Below are 18,199 nucleotides of genomic sequence, written 5' to 3'. Positions count from 1 at the left end.
GAGAAACCAAGATAAATCACAAGAGACTGACAGTAAAACAAGAAGTAGAAGACAAATGAGTGACAGTTAAATTAGTTAAGAAATACTGTGATGTTTAATCTGTTTTTTATAGAAGTAGCAGATTTTAGGGCTAGGACGATACACTTGTCACTGTCACGATACAATCACAATACCTAGAGCGCGATACAATACGTATTGCGATTTCAATATATTGCATTAAATGATAAATTATGATCAATATTAAGTAATGTGAGACTTTACCCACTATAATACTTTTTTAAATACAGTAAGGATATGTAGTTAGTTGTGGCAGATAAGTAGTTAGTTGTACTCTCCTCCTGTCACTACAACTGCGAAAGTAGTGAAGCACTGCAGATGTTATTGAAGTTATGATACATGGTTTCCATTACGATACAACAAAACCGTGGCAATAATGAAAAATGATACATACAAAAATATACAAAAATTCAGTTTGATAGACAACAATGTTTTTTCTTCTGCTATAAATGTTTCAGATATGAATATGGATGTAATGTGTGCTGCAGTATGACTAAAAACAGATCTCATTTACGTGATTATTTTGTTACAAACAGTGTTGTGCATTAAGAAAATATTTTAGTAAATCACTTTTTGGGCTAAACACTATTCCACTCTCTTTGACCACCAAACAACATGAGATTATGTCACTGGTTTCATTCTTTTATGAAACCAGTGACATAATACAGCCCTTACAGTGGGACTATTTAGCGTCATCACTTATTGGACTGAAAGCACAATGTCATTTTAAAAAGGCCAGTTCTGCTCCATGGAGGGACCACACCCTGGCAGAGGGTTAGGAGGTGACATTGTCCTTTAACATTTGCATCAGCCAAAAGCCAGCCAAGGTCCTGAACTTTTGACACGCTTGTCCAACATTCATCTTGAGCTTTCCATAGCAACCCCCCATTTCCCAGGCCCCGGCCCCCTCCCCGCAGGCATTTCAAGAAAGAGGGGGGCTGGATTTAGGGGTGCAGTGGTAAGAAAAGGCCATTACTCTGCGAACTGAGCTCTCACTGTTCTCAAACAGCACTTGTATGGTAACCACTTGGCAACACTCGGACCGTTGCCATTTTAGAATTATGCTATTGACGATGCTGGTGTGTGCGAGGGGCCGGGGACCAAACCTGGGCCTTAGTCGACCTACAAGATGCTTCATGTGGAGGAATCTACAGGATCAAATTAGTGTCAAGAGAAAAAATATGTATGCAAGAGATCTTACTATGCATTTATTTACAGCACAGTATAATGAGCTATATCGCTAGCTTTACCATTTGTTTAATATATTGCAAGGTTTTCATTAGACTTCCAGTTTGATTTAGGAATGTAGGCACTACCTTTGATTATTTTTTTAAATATCCTAAATCAGGAATAAATGACTAAACCAAAATAAAAAGAAAGAATGTAATCTAAGCTGAGGTCAACTGCCACTCTCTTCATCTATCTAAAGATAAACCAAAGAATCCAAACTCGACTCGAGCAAAGGTCTGTTTCAAAAGCAGGTTCAATAAGACCTGAGCTGATAATCTTGACGTTATGAAAGCTGTGGGGTTTACGTCTACAAGTTTTTACCTCTGTTTTAACACAAGGTTAATGTCAGATTTCTACACTTCCCTTAACTTGAAGTAATTGCCCTAAATGTAAGAATTAATTAATCATTTTAGAGTGGATGAAGTGACAGTTTCATGAACCCAATGCGAAAAGCACAATTAAGTTTGATTTCAGCTCGCAGACTGACCGCAGCAATGATTAGAATAATACTTAATATATTAAAATAAGAATATTTCAGACGATGGAACAACTTTGTAACATGATTAAAAGCTCAGTCCTTTTGCATATCCAACTTAAAAATATCCAACAAGCATCGCCCACTCTTCTTTTACCTCGTCTTCCGCCCTTTCTTGCCAAAGCCTCTGCCCTGCTCTGGTTGGCTGGCCTTTTCAAACTGAGTCTCACAAAAGACACAAAGGAGGCTGGACCAGCACGTCTCTTTATCAACAGCTGAAAAAATGGGGTGGGGGTCTGTGGGGAAGAGACCCTGCCACACAAACCTATAGAGGAGACTGATAAAGAACAGAGTGACATTTCCCTCTTGTCCAAAAAACAGCAGTGGAAAAGCAGTGTTGTGTCTACTGCACAGGACAATCTCAGCAAAACTGGCCTCACACACATTCAAATCAAATGCTACTTTAATGTTTAACTCTCATACAATTAGCTTTCTTTTCGGTTTTCTTTTTCATTAAAAAGGAACATGTTTTGTTATTTTCACTTTGTCTCTTTGATGGCTATAACTCTGTCAAACTTGGTGGCCATCTTGAGACACATTAGGAGTGTCACGACGTGCCAGAATGTGACAATGCACTTGGAGAACACATCACTATGCATTAAAGCTGCATATTTAAAATCAATATTAATATGGCACTGCCGCCGCATCCTGAGGGTCAGCTTAGCAAGCTGTTTATCTGTCTACTAGGGCTGGGCGGGATGATGATTATAACATATACTACATATCCTGATGATGCCATCGTCAATATAAATCTGGAACATTTCAACTACTGTAAAGAAAAATGTATTTGTAAAGAAGCCCACATGTGGAATATGATTAGCACAGGCTCAATGATTAAAATATATAGAATTAGTGAACATCTTAATTGTTTTATGCATCCTGCAAATTGTGAGATTTTATGCCTGTGCCATGACGTAAAAGAAAAATAATCCATTGGTGATTAAATAACCAGGTCATTCTATATTCATGTAGTTTGATGTACAATAAAGCCTACTAGATGTATCGCAATTGAATCCAAATCGTAATTGTACGGGTCGCCATTAGAATAGTGCAAGTAAAAGCATTTTCTCTTAAAACAATAAAGAATCTACTTTTATTCGTAAAGAAATTGTTACACTGAAGTTAGACCTCTTCAAACATGTTCTGAAATGCATTATCTGTATTAGTTTAGGAGTTCAGCACAATTAAGACATGCTTGCCAGAAAATATTGTTCCAAAAATTGATCAGCCCATTGTCCACTGTATTAAGCTAATGCTGAATCCCTCACTCTTCCTCTTTCTTCATGAAGCCCAAAATGTCCAGTCATATCTTGCCATGGAGTGTCCAGTGTGTTGCTGGAGCCAAATGACAGAGGCGCACACAGGCAGATGTCAGTAATTGGAGGGAACTTCACGAGACTCCATAAATATTTATTTAGGACGTCAAGGCATCAACATAAGAGACAGATCTATGACAAAACCCCGTCATTAAGTCAAAACTAAATCAAACGTTGCTTTATAAAGGACTAGAAAAAACACCATCTAGCTTCCTGGGGGTTCTTTGGCATGAATATGTGTAATGGAAAGGTTTTGCAGCAAATACATGAGTGCATTATGAATAAAAAAAAAAAATAAGAAAAGCCTAGATTAAAGTTTTGATTTGAATTGATTTATCGTGTACACCAAGGCCAGGTACACAGTAAGACAACAGACAAAGTGTGCATTTTGCAACAGGTTTATATCACACTTGCATGAAGGACACAGACGCCACACACTTGCCCTTTTTCAGAATTGATTTCAACAAGAGGGAATCTAAACAAACACATGAGGATATGAGGCCGTGTCTGCTGGTTCTTTGCAGAAAAGGGTGGAAAAAATATTACAAATATATTTAAAATGATCATATCTATTGTCCCCGGTGTGAGTGGGCAAACGCGCAGGCACAGCCCAGGTCTCAATTCCCGTCCCTAGTCATTAATATACATTTTGGAACTTTAAAATTTCAAGTCAAGATCACATAGATACAAAGCAATGTTTTCACAAATAAGTATTGTATTTTTTAAAAGAAAATCGAATTTCAATGATGCGGTACTTTACTTTACTCAGAAAATAACACATTTGAGTTTAACTTCGGCAATTCAATAAACACACAGCAAACAGAATTAAGATTAAGCATGTGTGAGCACAAAATATGTGACACAATATTGAGCTAATATTTGGACATAATTACACATTTGGTTCAGATTTTATCAACTTATTACACTTATAGCCTATTAATTCTATTATTGCTTATGCATCATTTTCAGTCAATTAATTGTTTTTTACAATGGTGATTAACATTGTAATTGCACACTTAAGTAGCCTGATAAAAACTAACTAATATTGGTTACAGAATGGTGGCAAATTTGAAACTAAATATCAGAAGATCATAATCTTGCTGAATTTTGATCTCCTCCCATCTCTACGTTCTAGAATTTGATGTTATAATCTCAGATCATGGCAAGGGGGCTATGCACAGTAACTATGGGAGATTTGTCGTTTTTGAATTAAATATTCTAAATAGAAATACACAAACGTTGAACCTTAAAATTATTTGATAATATTCCAATATTAACCTCATGGTTTAAAGTCTTTTCAACTGACAATAAAAACGTCTTAGAAGATGCATAATTGCACCACTTTCTGAGGCCATATTAAAAAAAATGTTTTATCTTTTGTTTTGTCAATTTATGCTGACAGGGGAGAACTTTGTGCCAGTTTGTGTTTCATATGGATAGGCCCTGATAATTGCAGAAATATGAACATAAAAACATGTACGACGTCACTGCCAAATAAATTAATAATAATAAATAAACAAATCAAATCAGGTCAAGAAATCTGCAATTTGACAGTTAAACAGCAAATTCAATCACACAATTCTGACCTGCTCCCGCTCAATTTAAAGTATAAAGATTCTCAAGAGAATGACATGAACGCAACATATTAATACCAATTTTCCACCTGAGCTGGTCCTGGGCCGGTGCTGGTTGAGAGATGGTTCTGGGCCAGTTCAAGTGCTCCTTTATTTATATTATGTTTTAATATCCCATCAGAACCGGTTCTCATTTCTGGCGCAGCTCTGAACTGTTGTCATCTCAAAACCAGTTTTCAGCACCAGGAGCCAGTATTTTTTGAGTGAAAAATGGCAAAACTGGTTCGGAAATGTGTCCCAGCCCAGAACAGTCACCGGCAACAACGTGGCAATATTTACTCAACTACACCCAAGTCAACTTTCTAACTCTGTGCCCTTTTTACCAAATAAATAATCATTCCTTCTGATTATGTCCCACCAACATTTGGCCCATAAAAGCCCACATCTGATGTGATAAATAAGGCTGAGTTAATGCAGAGCGACTTAATTAAATGAGCTGTTAATCTGCCCAAATAGTGATCCACACAGAAAGCCAATCCTGCTCTTAGGGGATGGCAGGATTCTCTGATTTTAATTAGTTTTAAAATGAAAGGCCCCTGAAGTGCATGAATGTGAAAGTTAACAGCTGATATTTGTGAATAAATGTCATTTCTGCAACTGACTGGGCACAGATTTTCCATTTTATTTGCAATGCAGTTGTGATATATTTCATAGTGTAAACCAGAGAGGTATATTATTAAAAGAGAAAACTGCAGTTACAGAGGATTAAAAGGTTTTGAGCCTTATTTGACTAAGTTTGTGTGTCGAATGCACTATAACTCAAGTGAACCTGAGCCAGCGAATGAGATTGTTTTGTCCCTCACATTTATTGGCTTGACAAGGAATGAGAGGCCCTTGGACCAATCAGCTTTGAGGAAAACAGATCGGCTACAGACTGAATAAACCTCTGTGTTCAGGAGGAGAACTTGTCAGCACTCAACAATGGCTCCAGGCTGCACTTTCACAGAGGACCTACACTACACACATATTTTAGAGTTCATGTTTCCAAATCTCAGGGGCAGGCAACTCCAGAGAGAATATTGCATTTTATAAACAAAAGTGTGTGGATGTGCCATGCAAAGAGCGTTATTCTCTCTAAATGTAGGCTATTCTGTGACACAAACACTTTTATGGGAGGGCAAACGTCACCAAATAACATGTGTCATAACTTTCAATTGATGAAATGTGTTGCAGCATCCTGCTTTGAGGATTTATTGAAATTCATTAAATTCCTCTGAAAATAGAACTCCCATGGTGTCAAGTCGATGTCTAAACATTAGCTAAACCTGCAGAAGTCCATTTTAGGCTTGATTGATGCCTTCAGAGACAAAATACAAAAATGTAACAAACCAAAGCAATTAATAACACCAATTTCTGTTCATGCAATGATCACATTTGTCCGGTTTCTCTCGCATTGTGCAGCCCAGAAGTGAGTTGGCTCTGACTGAAATAACAGCATGCTGGTTATGATTGTGGGAAGGATCTGAAGAAGGATTATTTGGTTGTGATGGTGGTGGAAAACACTTTGGCTACAGCGGTTGAAATACAGTGTTAAGTAGGTCAGCGCCACAATCATGTGCTTTGACGTTTGAATTTGCCACAATTTGGGACCAAGAAAGTCCAATTCATACATCCAACCTATTTGCAGAGGAGTTATTGCATCAGTACATTGATAGTACATTGATGTTTTCAAAGATGTGGTGTCTGTCCTTTTCACTTCCCAAACACGCCATGTAGAATGTATGGCACAACAAAAGAGTGAGTTTAATTTCATAACGCTGGGATTCTGTTGGGCTTCAAGGTCTACTATGCAACTTCTCTGGCAGAGCTGGTCTCCATGGAGATGTCACTGCATTGCATAGAATGTTCCACAGTATGGCTTAAGTCTTTTCGCCGGTGATGCCTAGGCCAAGTGACAGGTCAGATCTGTGGCGAGATGAACCTGTTCGCAATATATACGCGAGTTCTTCAACAGTGAAAACACATTGAATAAATGCAAGGTGGATACATGTAATGCCATACAGTGGAACATTCTAGGCTAAGCACTAAAAGCTGCATGGATTCAAGCGGGTAGCGGACCCTGCTCCAAAAAAAAAGTTACACAATGAACCTTTAAGCCTAACGTCACTTAGAAGCCTATAATAATGCCTACAGAGAAACCCCCCGGGGGCCAACAAGTCTGCAACCTTTTGATTTAGGATCCCAGAGTAGCGTAAATGTGAAGTAAATATGGCCACATACCACCAATTAAACCAACTAAACAGACTGCACAACTTTTCCGAGACTAAAGTCCTTTAGCAGCCGTGAGGACGCCGTCTGCGCTGAGCCAGGAGCAGTTTAATGTCATTAGAAAGTCTCAATCAAGCGTGTGTTCGCTGGGATTTCCATGGAGCGAAGTGACTCTTCATCGAGTTCAGTCCAAACATCGGAAAACTACATGCAACGTAATGGAATCGACGTTAATTAAATATCAGTAGATGGATTATTCTCCCAAACAATGGCAAGTGTAAAGAGGCACTCACCTTGCACCACGTCCAGCCCCGTTGCCCTGCGCGCTCCTCCGCACGAGCACGCGTCTTTTCCCTCTTCGTCCCGGGGCTTCGCTTGTGACCACAGCGCGCACCGGTTTCGACCATGGAATAGTCCCACACGAACGAGGGTCAGAAACGTAATAATTCCCTTGCGCACACACGGTGTTGCGGAATAGTTTCACCACAGAAAGTCTTGCGTTCGCCGGGAGTTTGCCCGGTGCGCTGAGGTGTCCAGGCAGGTCCCAGTCTCAGGTCCCGGGTCTCATCCAGGTCCAGCCCCCGGCGCTGCTCTGAGCCCGCCCCCCGCTCCAGAGACACACACACAACACAACACACACACACACACACACACACAAAAGACACACACACACACACACAAAAGACACACACACACACACACACACAAAAGACACACACAAAACACACATACACACAAACACACAATACACAAACACACAAACAAACAAAAGAAAGGACAGTCGTGTTGCGTTCATGACCCCCTCGGATTTAGTAACGTTACATGGCCTGCCTCTCAAAGTAACCATCCCTCAGATAGAGAACCAGCTCAGAACTAGGTATAATATAGAAAGATGCTAATTTAAGCAGCTTAGAGGATGACAATGTGACTTTTCTGCACTTTATGAATCGAAATTCCGCCTCGAACATGCGAGACGAGGTCTACTTGAATTTCAAGAACGTTGAAAATGTGTAGCAACTAACTTAACCTTATTTGACCAACTCACACGCGCTCTGATTAAGTTAAGGCTGTCGCAGTTTGTGTTGGTTTTAAGAGACTTTGCTGCCATCTAGCGGCCGACACCGGCAGCGCAGCTTCACTCACGCGGTTAGAACAAAAGTGTCAATCGAACTCGAACTGAATCGTGTGTCGCGGGACAAAATAGAGAAATACTTTTGAGTAGTGCGCGTAACACGTTTTTGTTGTATCGATGTGTAAATAAAGGAGAACAACATCTCAATTCCAGTCGTGACTTTTAATCCAACAAGTACATGCTCGAGAACAAGGGCAAGGGCGCCCTCTATTGGTGAGCACTAATAATGACACTCTGAATATAGCATATACAATTACCATACAATTCTCTAGTGCAATATACCACAGTTTTACAGTAACTTAAGAAGTAGTTATCGTTATAATCGACCAAAGAGTATCCACTGGTAGGAAATCTTAAAATAAACGTGATTTGTAATTACCCTAGTGGCGGTATCATGAGGCTTCATCTTGGTGTTGCAGCTTAATTGAGCTTGAGGTGTGTGACAGGTGTTAAAGATGTTTGCAAGTTGAAAACGTCTGAAAAGTCGGTTGCTGCGTCAGTTTCCGTTTTTTTACTGACTTCAGACAAGTTACGGACACCCAGCTGGATATAGTATGTACAATGGACAGTGGTGAATCCAGTAGGGGGCGCCATGGCATCCGGTTTCTCCATATAATTGTCAGTCTTTTAATTGAACTGAAAATCATGAAAAACGCTCTCAACATTCACCTGTAGTTGTGGGAAATGCCTCGCAGAGAGATTATGTTGAGGCTGCGTGACTCAGTGTTTTATTACAGTACGTGGAGTGCAACTGGGTGTGGGTATTTTCTTTTGTAGTTTTATTCATGCGTTCTTGAGTATGTTCATCCCGGTTACTTTGAGTACCCTAACCGTGCTGTACCCTTACATTTTATTTAAGCACTCGAGTTATATCCACATGGAAACGTACGTGGAGTCAGTTCATTTCCCGTTTGGAAAATCGTTTGGAAAATCCACTTTTTTATATACTGGAATAAAAGCCTGGAATCAATTACCTAGTCATGTACAGAATGCTCAAAATAAGTCCCCTTTAAAATCTCTAGTCAAAACCTTTTTATTTGAATGTCTAAATAGCCAGGAATCAAACTTGTATGTATTTTATTAACATTCCTTTTTACTTATTATCCAAGGGCCACAATGGAAATAAGTGCTTGCGCTTTTTTGTGTTATCCTGGCTTTTTAAATTGCATTTACATGTGATTTTTATATATATATATATATATATATATATATATATATATGTATATATATGTATATATATATATATATATATATATATATATATATATATATATATATATATATATATATGTATATATATATATATATATATATATATATATATATATATATATATATATGTATATATATATATATATGTGTGTGTATTACATGTTCATGCACTTTATGGCAAATAAATCAAATCAAATTCCCAATTAGTAAGTAATTGGGCGTAATGTGTCAAAACTGATCTGGCATATTTTGTTCGGGATTGTGTCGCTGTGATCTGGCAACCCGGTGTCCTGCGCTTCCGGAAAACACAGAGCAACATGGCGGCCTGCACAGGTTCAGGTAAGCCGACAGCACGAGAGTTACGATGCTCTTTTCACTCGTATGCGGGCTTTGTTAGCGATTACGCGACCATGATCACGGTAAATATGACACCGGGGAAAGGTAATGCGATGGGGGCAGTAAACAGCCTTGTCGTAAGTCAATATGAGCGTTATGTGCTCGCTCAGCCCCGCCGAGCGCCGCTGTAGGCGCTGCCCTGTTCTTCGCCGCGCTACCGAAGAAATTATCTCTATTCTCTCTGTGTTTTGTTTTTAATCGATTTTTTCAAATGTATTTACAGGCAATTTTTCCTTATTTTATGTTTCGTATCGTGCTCACCCAGTGCTTACCGCCCCGTGTTTAATAAGCCACAAATCTCGTACATTTTCTCGTCAGCTTCTTTTCACAACAGGCTCTAACGTGTCACAATAAGGTGTGATGTGTACAGCAAACTAGTCGCCACTATTAATCTGGTTATGGATTTATCCTTTTATTGACTTGACGTTTGAATGAGTCATAACAAGCATCCGTTGTGCAGTAGCATTGGAAATATGCAGTACTGTCTGCGAGTTAAGGGCATTTTAACTTCATGGTTCACTACGTAACTTTTGTGATGAGCGTCCGCCACCGTTAAAGTTACATTAAAGGGAGCAACTGTTTACTATTATCAGAATCAGGTTTATTGCGTTTGTCAATGAACAACGTTTCACAAACTAGGAATGTGCTTTGTTGATTTGGTGAAACGAGGAGTAAGAAAAATAATTTAACAATAAGTATTAAGAATAAAATAAAATAGTAAAACTCTAAATACAAAACATGGACAGACTACAACCATGCAGAACTAGCAGTACAATTAAATCTAAAGTTAGAGGTGTGTTCAGAAGTTCCAAGAAGAAGAAACTGTTCTTTCATGAGAGGTTCTGGTCCAGATGGACTGTAGCCTCCTGCCTGAGGGGAGTGGCTCAAATAGTCTATGTCGAGGGTCAAGGGTTGGCTGTGATCCGACCTGCACGTCCCAGAGCCCTGGAGACGTACAGGCAGAGATGGAAGTCTGCAGCCGATCACCTTCTCAGCAGAGTGCACAATGCGCTGTAGTCTCTTTTTGTCCCTGGCTGTGGCTCCAGCGTACCACACGGTGATGGAGGAGGTGAAGATGGATTCGATGATGGCCGTGTAAGACTGCACCATCATCTGCTTGGCTTTCCTCAGCTGAGCCTGACTGAGGAGCTAGTGGTGGTGGTCCTGGTCCTGAGTGGTGGTGGTCCTGGTCCTGAGTGGTGGTGGTCCTGGTCCTGAGTGGTCCTGGTCCTGAGTGGTGGTGGTCCTGAGTGGTGGTGGTCCTGGTCCTGAGTGGTGGTGGTCCTGGTCCTGAGTGGTGGTGGTCCTGGTCCTGAGTGGTGGTGGTCCTGGTCCTGAGTGGTGGTGGTCCTGGTCCTGAGTGGTGGTGGTCCTGGTCCTGAGTGGTGGTGGTCTTGGTCCTGAGTGGTGGTGGTCCTGAGTGGTGGTGGTCCTGAGTGGTGGTGGTCCTGGTCCTGAGTGGTCCTGGTCCTGAGTGGTCCTGGTCCTGAGTGGTCCTGGTCCTGAGTGGTGGTGGTCCTGAGTGGTGGTGGTCCTGGTCCTGAGTGGTGGTGGTTCTGAGTGGTGGTGGTCCTGGTCCTGAGTGGTGGTGGTCCTGGTCCTGAGTGGTGGTGGTCCTGGTCCTGAGTGGTGGTGGTCCTGGTCCTGAGTGGTCCTGGTCCTGAGTGGTGGTGGTCCTGAGTGGTGGTGGAGGAAGCGGAAGCGTTCATCTCTCCACTGTCTTCTGAGCATTGAGCTCCAGGCAGAGTTGCCAAGTCCACTTCTTTATAGCACGTTTGGGCTTTTATTTTTACTCCTGAGAGGCACTTTCACGTCATAAAAATAGGTGATTTTTAGTCCTTTTCAGGATAATGGACCCAATATTGACCAAAATATAAGATGGTCATCTTTTAAAGTTGTTATAGATGTAAAATATGCTATTAAAATGTGTGCATCTCATTAGGGCTCATTCAATAGTGACACACAACGTTTAACTAGTCGCATATTTTGGACCTTTTGTTTTCTTAATTTTTTTCCCCCAATGACTTTGTCTCTGAATATGTGGCAACTCCGGCTCCAGGTTGTTGCCACGGCACCAGGACACCAACCACCGCCCTCCCTACAAGTCTAACACTTGCTTTTAGTTTTTATTATACACTAATTTATGATGGTTCATTATGAATTAAAATAAATCTTGTTTATGTAAATTCTAATGTTCAATGACATGACATCAAGCCATTGGTTATTAATAGTTAATCTTCTAATAGTTTCATACATTTAGGGATGGGGCAGATTGTGTGCACATGGAGGGAACGATCTCTTTTTACCCCATATGGCCTGGACAATAAAAGCTTCACAGTGTTGACCTACACCTTTCTCAGCGCTGTTACTAAAAATATGTCGGTGTAATCCCTCATTCGTCCAGGCGTGTTCCATAGTAGAAAAAGCTTCAGTTGTAGTCATCTGGACTCAGTTTGAAAAAATAGACGTTTCGACTCTCATCCAAGAGTCATTGTCAATAAAAGAATTTAGATCGAGAACTCCGATATTAATACTGTTCTGTGGTAAGACCCGCCCATTGGGAGGAACATTCCTGAAGTAGAAAGAGTTGTTTGTTTCAACAGAAACACTCCCCTTGTATCTACCGAGCTAGCCTATTCAGAATTTTAATGGGCTATTAGAATCCTCTTTGTCTTTGTGAGACCCTGGCTCAACCACCCTGAGTACCTGATTAGCATCTACATGTCCTGGTCCTGGTCCTCTACATTTCCAGGGGTTCAGTAACCCATTATAAATAACAGGAAGATTAAATCTTAGCCCTCCATTTCTGTTTAAAGAAGGTCTTTCTTTTTTAACAAAAATAGCTTCCTTGACTCCTCTTTCAAACCATCTTTTCTCCCTGCTTAAAACCTTCACCTCCACCAGGACAAAAGGGAAACTGAACAGAGAAGGAAGGGTGTTTCTATCCCTTATGTGTCTGGCCTGTCGGAAAAACTGCAGAGATTTTTTAGACAACACAAAGTCCCTGTTTATTTTAAACCAGGAAACACTTTAAGACAAAAACTGGTTCATCCTAAGGACAAGTTGCCGACTCAAAAAACAGAGCAATGTAGTTTATTCGATCCAATGCAGTGAAGAAAGCTGTAAAGAACGGTACATAGGTGAGACAAAACAGCCTCTACACAAGAGGCTTTATCAGCACAGAAGAAATACAAGTGCCGTGCATCTCCATCTTGAAGCCTCTAATCACTCGTTTGAAGACGGTGAGGTGAAGGTTTTAAGCAGGGAGAAAAGATGGTTTGAAAGAGGAGTCAAGGAAGCTATTTTTGTTAAAAAAGAAAGACCTTCTTTAAACAGAAATGGAGGGCTAAGATTTAATCTTCCTGTTATTTATAATGGGTTACTGAACCCCTGGAAAGGTAGAGGACCAGGACCAGGACATTTAGATGCTAATCAGGTACTCAGGGTGGTTGAGCCAGGGTCTCACAAAGACAAAGAGGATTCTAATAGCCCATTAAGATTCTGAATAGGTTAGCTCGGTAGATACAAGGGGGGAGTTTCTGTTGAAACAAACAACTCCTTCTACTTCAGGAAGGCTCCGCCCAATGGGCGGGTCTTACCACAGAACAGTATTAATATCGGAGTTCTCGATCTAAATTCTTTTATTGACAATGACTCTTGGATGAGAGTCGAAACGTCTATTTTTTCAAACTGAGTCCAGATGACTACTACTGAAGCTTTTTCTACTATGTTACTAAAAATAGTATAATTTCTTCTTCAACCCTGAATTCTGCTCCAAACCACACCTGACTACTTACTGACTGTACTAGAACTTTGATTAAAAAGACCCAATCTGATTATTGGACATAAAATATTACTGAATTGTTTAAAACACTATTAATTGCACAACCCTACTGCCGGTTGACTCATTTATTTAGCCCGTTTGTATATTTTTGTGGTGCTGTCGGACTGTCAGTTGTGAATGTATTAGAAGAAAAGGGTAAGTTTATCAAGCTAAAGCATTTTGTTTCTTGTGTTAAGGTGTCGTGGTTCCCAGAAGTTTTCGTTTACTGGAGGAGTTAGAAGAGGGCCAGAAGGGCTTTGGAGACGGTACTGTGAGCTGGGGCCTGGTAGATGATGAGGATAGATCGTTAACCTACTGGACGGGCGTAATCTTTGGACCACCAAAGGTATAGTGTATTATTTTTGTTCTGATTTTGTCATCACCTTTTTTAAAGTTTTCTACAGGAGTTTCAAAGGCTTATTCCAACAATGTGACAAAAGGAACAGAATAAACGTTCAGTGCCATATTTATTGTTCCTTAATCCTTAGTTAACAGTATATGTTTGAAATGTTTGATTTATTTGCCTATTTGTGCTATGAATATTAATTGAAAGTCTTACTCATTGGTATTTAACTTGTGAAGAGCACTTCCACAAACCAAACTCACCTGTTAAGCCAGTTTCTTTGCCTTTTGAAAAGTAATGAATAGTTACTGACAGTTGCTTTGTCTTTAGGTGAAAAACTGCACTCACTCTAAAGTTGAAAAATAATATAACTAAATGTATGTCTTTTATTTGTTGACAAATATGAGGAATGATTACAAGTGACATGAGAAAAAATGAAAATCACAAGAGGAAAAGTACCATACCTAGGAATGGTGTCTGGTTTCAGGGTGTTTCCACGGCCTAAAGCGAGATGTAACTCCTCGTTTTAGGGCTCTGAAGAGGCCCTCAAACAAGATATTACTGGCCAAAGAACTTCAGGGCAGACTGCGTCCAGGAACGCTTTGGCTAAAATTGAAACAATGTTAATGAGTAATTTCAGTACTGACACTTTTTAAGAGGGACGGACGGTGAGAATTAGCCCTGGCTAAAATGTTGTAGTGTGTGACTTGAGCTCATGAATTAACTCATACTTGTCCCTTTCAAATAAACCTAAATAAATAAATTATATGTGAAAATGTTGTGTTGCAGCACAGGAAAGTGAATTAAAAGGACAAAACCTATCAGAAATTATTAGTAGCAGCAGCAGCAGCAGCAGTAGTTCCCAGTTGTAGCTTTACAGGCGTCTCTGGACATGGAGGATTGAAATGTGCTCCGCCATACCAGAGCCGGCCTGCACCTATATCCAATGGAATAGTGAGTGACATAATGAGCCCCAGTGAATCAAACAAACCTGTATTTTAGTGTCACACCTTGACATTTTCCATGTTGCCTTCCTCAGAAGTGTCACGTGATGCAGTTACAGTGCTGTCATCCTACTAACACGGCTCCAAGTAGGAACCTGTTCAAATTAGCTGCAGACAGTGACCGCCTTTGCTTGTTCCTTATATCAACAAAAGTAGTTGTATTTTTTTTTTTGAATGTGAGTTTGTTTCATTAATTAAAAGCATTTATGTTTTAATCTTGCAGACTGTTTATGAAAACAGAATATACAGTCTGAAAATTGAATGTGGACCAAGATATCCTGAGCACCCTCCTCATGTGCGGTTCATGACTCAGATCCACATGAATGGAGTTCACAGATCAACTGGAGTGGTGAGTAGACATGCACTGAATGATACTTATTTTTGTTGCTTTTCCAAACACTAAAGTAACCAATTTGATTACACAAGGACAAATATTTCAGACCACATTCTGCCTTTAAATTAATTGTAACAAATTGAATTCCAATAGTAAACGGGGTGAAACATATAGTGTACATGCCCTTGAATTGCATTGAATACATGTTAACAACTTAATTTTGTTTTTTATTGACTGATTTTACAAATTGCAACTGAATTATACAGTGAATTGGGTTAGACAGTGGTGGAGCTATGATGCTTAGCAACCAATTGAGACAATTTAAATGTTCTTAAAATAATATAGAAACATGCCTTTGGCATTACATCTACACATGCTGCAAAGGCTGCCAGATTGCACTGCTCATCACCGAAAATTAATACGGCTACAAAAAATACTGTTTTTAATACCTCCACTTTCGTTGTTTACCTCAAGATAAACTCACATTTTTACAACTTCTTTTTTGTCTATGACTGTAAAAGGCAAAGAGGTGCTCTGCATATTGAGGATTAAAATAAAATGAATGTATTTATAACACTCTAGTGTCAGAATATCATAGTATACTAAACACATGCTAAATTTGGTATTTAAACTCCTAAAATGTTCATAGTTTAAGCTAGGGGTAAATTATAAATCAAAAAGATGATTATTGTGTTGCATTTCACAGAAGCGATGACATAAGGAAAGGAAATACAAACATTATTGAACTAAAATCTCATGTTCCTTTCCTCGTATAAATGTGCTGTGAGAGTGAATGTGTTTAACGAAGGGGCTGGTGGCACAGATTGGCAGCCTTTCTTCCATCAGTCTGCCCCAGGGCAGCTCTGGCCAGTAGTACCTTCCCACCACCAAGAATGATGTGGATGAATAATGCACTGTAAAGCTTCTTTGGATGTCTTGAAGAGCACTATATGTCGTACTCGCCAGTGGTGTAGCGGTCCAACTTCCGTGGTTGTTACCAGCTGGGTTCACTTCTCGGTCTCGACCATGTGCCGGAAGTTCTGCATTTGTCCTGTGAAATAAAGCCTCTGGCCCAGATCATCTAAAAAAGAAAGGCGCCATTTCAATCAATTTATTATTATTGTTGTTAGGCCAGAGCACCATGTGTTTGTGTGGGGGAGGGGGGCAGAGTTTTACATGTGTTGAAGCTGTCTGTCGCTTTTACATTGGGCGATTCTAGATGTGATGAAAGCATTAATGAGGCTACAGAGAATGAGAGGGACTGATAGAGTCTATGATTCGTTGTGTTTATTTAGAGCCATACAATATGGCTGGGCAATATGGCAAAAAATAATACTAGTCAGTAAAAATAAAAATGCTTTAATGGTAAATACAAAATCAATGAATCGGTTCCATTTCACACAAGAGATTATCCTGATTTATGTCTCCAAAGTCTGAACACAAACCACACATTCCATACCTGACAATATTGAATGTTGGAGTGGGATTGTCAAAAGTGTCAAAACCCAAATACTAGAATTCAAAAACTAGTATCAACACATGATAATTTGAAGTATTGATAGTGGAAAAAATCCCAAACAGGATCTAAAAATGTTTTAGAATTATCTTATGCATTATGGGAACTAAAACTACTATAAGACCACATGAAAATACTGTTATTTTGTGTTGAAAATGAATAGGAGAAAAAAATTATTGTGGTAGTTGCAGTATCAAAATAGAGTTTTAACACGTGACAACACTATTGTAAACATCGGCTTTTATCCTAAAAAGCTAAAAGGTCAAACCCAAAACCCCACCCAAATTCAATAATCATCACTTCATAATTATACTGAAACCCAAGTTTCAATCAATCAAGTGATTGTGTAAAGTTCAAGCCTCAGACACTTTTTCAATTTTAAACATTTGTGATCGCTCTCCTGTTTATTCTAACTTTCTCGTCAAATGCAGGTGGACACAAAGGCGGTGCCATCTTTGGCCCGATGGAAGCTCTCTTACTACATCCGGACGGTACTGCAGGAGCTCAGACACCACATGATGGCAAAAGAGAACTGCAAACTGTCCCAGCCGCCTGAAGGCCTGGTGTACAGCAACTGATCCCACACTCACCACCCTCACACCACACATTCAACACTAACTCCACACAGAGGGCCACAGGCCGGCCCTCACCAGTGCCCAAAATGCACCAAGCAGATCTGCTTCCAACACACTCGCTCACATCCATTCCTCAAGAGCTCGGTAACATTTTTAAGTTGATTGAGTGTCCTGATTTCATATGCCAATGCATTTTGCGAGTTCTTCCATTCTAAATATTTACCATGTAATGTATTCTGTGTAGGGATCTCTATTCAGAAAGAAATAACGATTTTCTAGAATTACAGAATTGGTATCTGAATGACATGTTCTTGTGAGCTCTGTTTTCCAAAAACAAACCAACAAAGAAGCCACTGGGTGATATAATTTTTGATAATGACTATATAAAGGCTTCCCTCTGGTCAATTTCCAAGCATTCATTTATGTAAAATCTCAGTGTCAAATTTTTTTTTGACTGTTTATAAACGACACTTCCAAATAATCCTAAACATGGTGGTAGAATACATCTTTAAAGCAGGTGTTCTCTGTGAAGATTCTTTTGTTGCTAATGCTGTGTCGGATGTGAAACAACAGGTACATGAACCGACTGATAGTTGGTATAGCTTATTTGGCCGGATGTGTCATATGTGTGCCATATGGTTCCAAAAGGTGATGGTGGAGCACTGTCAGGTTCCCCCACTGTACTCTGCCTGTACCACACTGGTGGAGCTCTTTTGTTCTTGTTAGTATATCTTATTTGGGTTTTCAGACATGCATACTCTCTTTCTCATACAGAATATGTTCACTGATCGCGTTGTACGGCTTTGGGTGTTTATTTTATAATGGGATTAAAAGGGCGGCAGTGACCTATTGCATGTTTATTGAATTAAACGTTATTACTTTTG

At 39.7% G+C, this 18,199-nt stretch overlaps 2 protein-coding genes across 2 annotated transcripts in view; one reads left to right on the top strand and one right to left on the bottom strand.

Moving 5' to 3' along the window:
• plxnb1b (plexin b1b) overlaps positions 1 to 7,399 on the bottom strand; it is a 47,407-nt gene extending 40,008 nt beyond the window's left edge. The window contains exon 1 of the mRNA XM_072451845.1: positions 7,274 to 7,399. The gene's annotated coding sequence lies outside the window, so the exon portion shown is untranslated. The remainder of the gene's footprint in view (positions 1 to 7,273) is intronic.
• Positions 7,400 to 9,574: 2,175 nt separating this feature from the next.
• Positions 9,575 to 18,199, top strand: LOC140365436 (ubiquitin-conjugating enzyme E2 variant 1-like). Its single transcript, XM_072451858.1, has 4 exons — positions 9,575 to 9,663; positions 13,741 to 13,889; positions 15,114 to 15,239; positions 17,172 to 18,199. The coding sequence occupies exons 1-4, from the start codon at positions 9,642 to 9,644 to the stop codon at positions 17,316 to 17,318; spliced, it is 444 nt and encodes a 147-aa protein (XP_072307959.1). The 5' UTR covers positions 9,575 to 9,641; the 3' UTR covers positions 17,319 to 18,199.

Source organism: Eucyclogobius newberryi, unplaced genomic scaffold, assembly GCF_026437365.1.
Source record: "Eucyclogobius newberryi isolate DKJ021-1_F unplaced genomic scaffold, fEucNew1.0.hap1 SCAF_19, whole genome shotgun sequence".
NCBI classification, from domain to species: Eukaryota; Metazoa; Chordata; class Actinopteri; order Gobiiformes; family Gobiidae; genus Eucyclogobius; species Eucyclogobius newberryi.
This window is presented reverse-complemented; position numbering and strand designations above follow the sequence as displayed.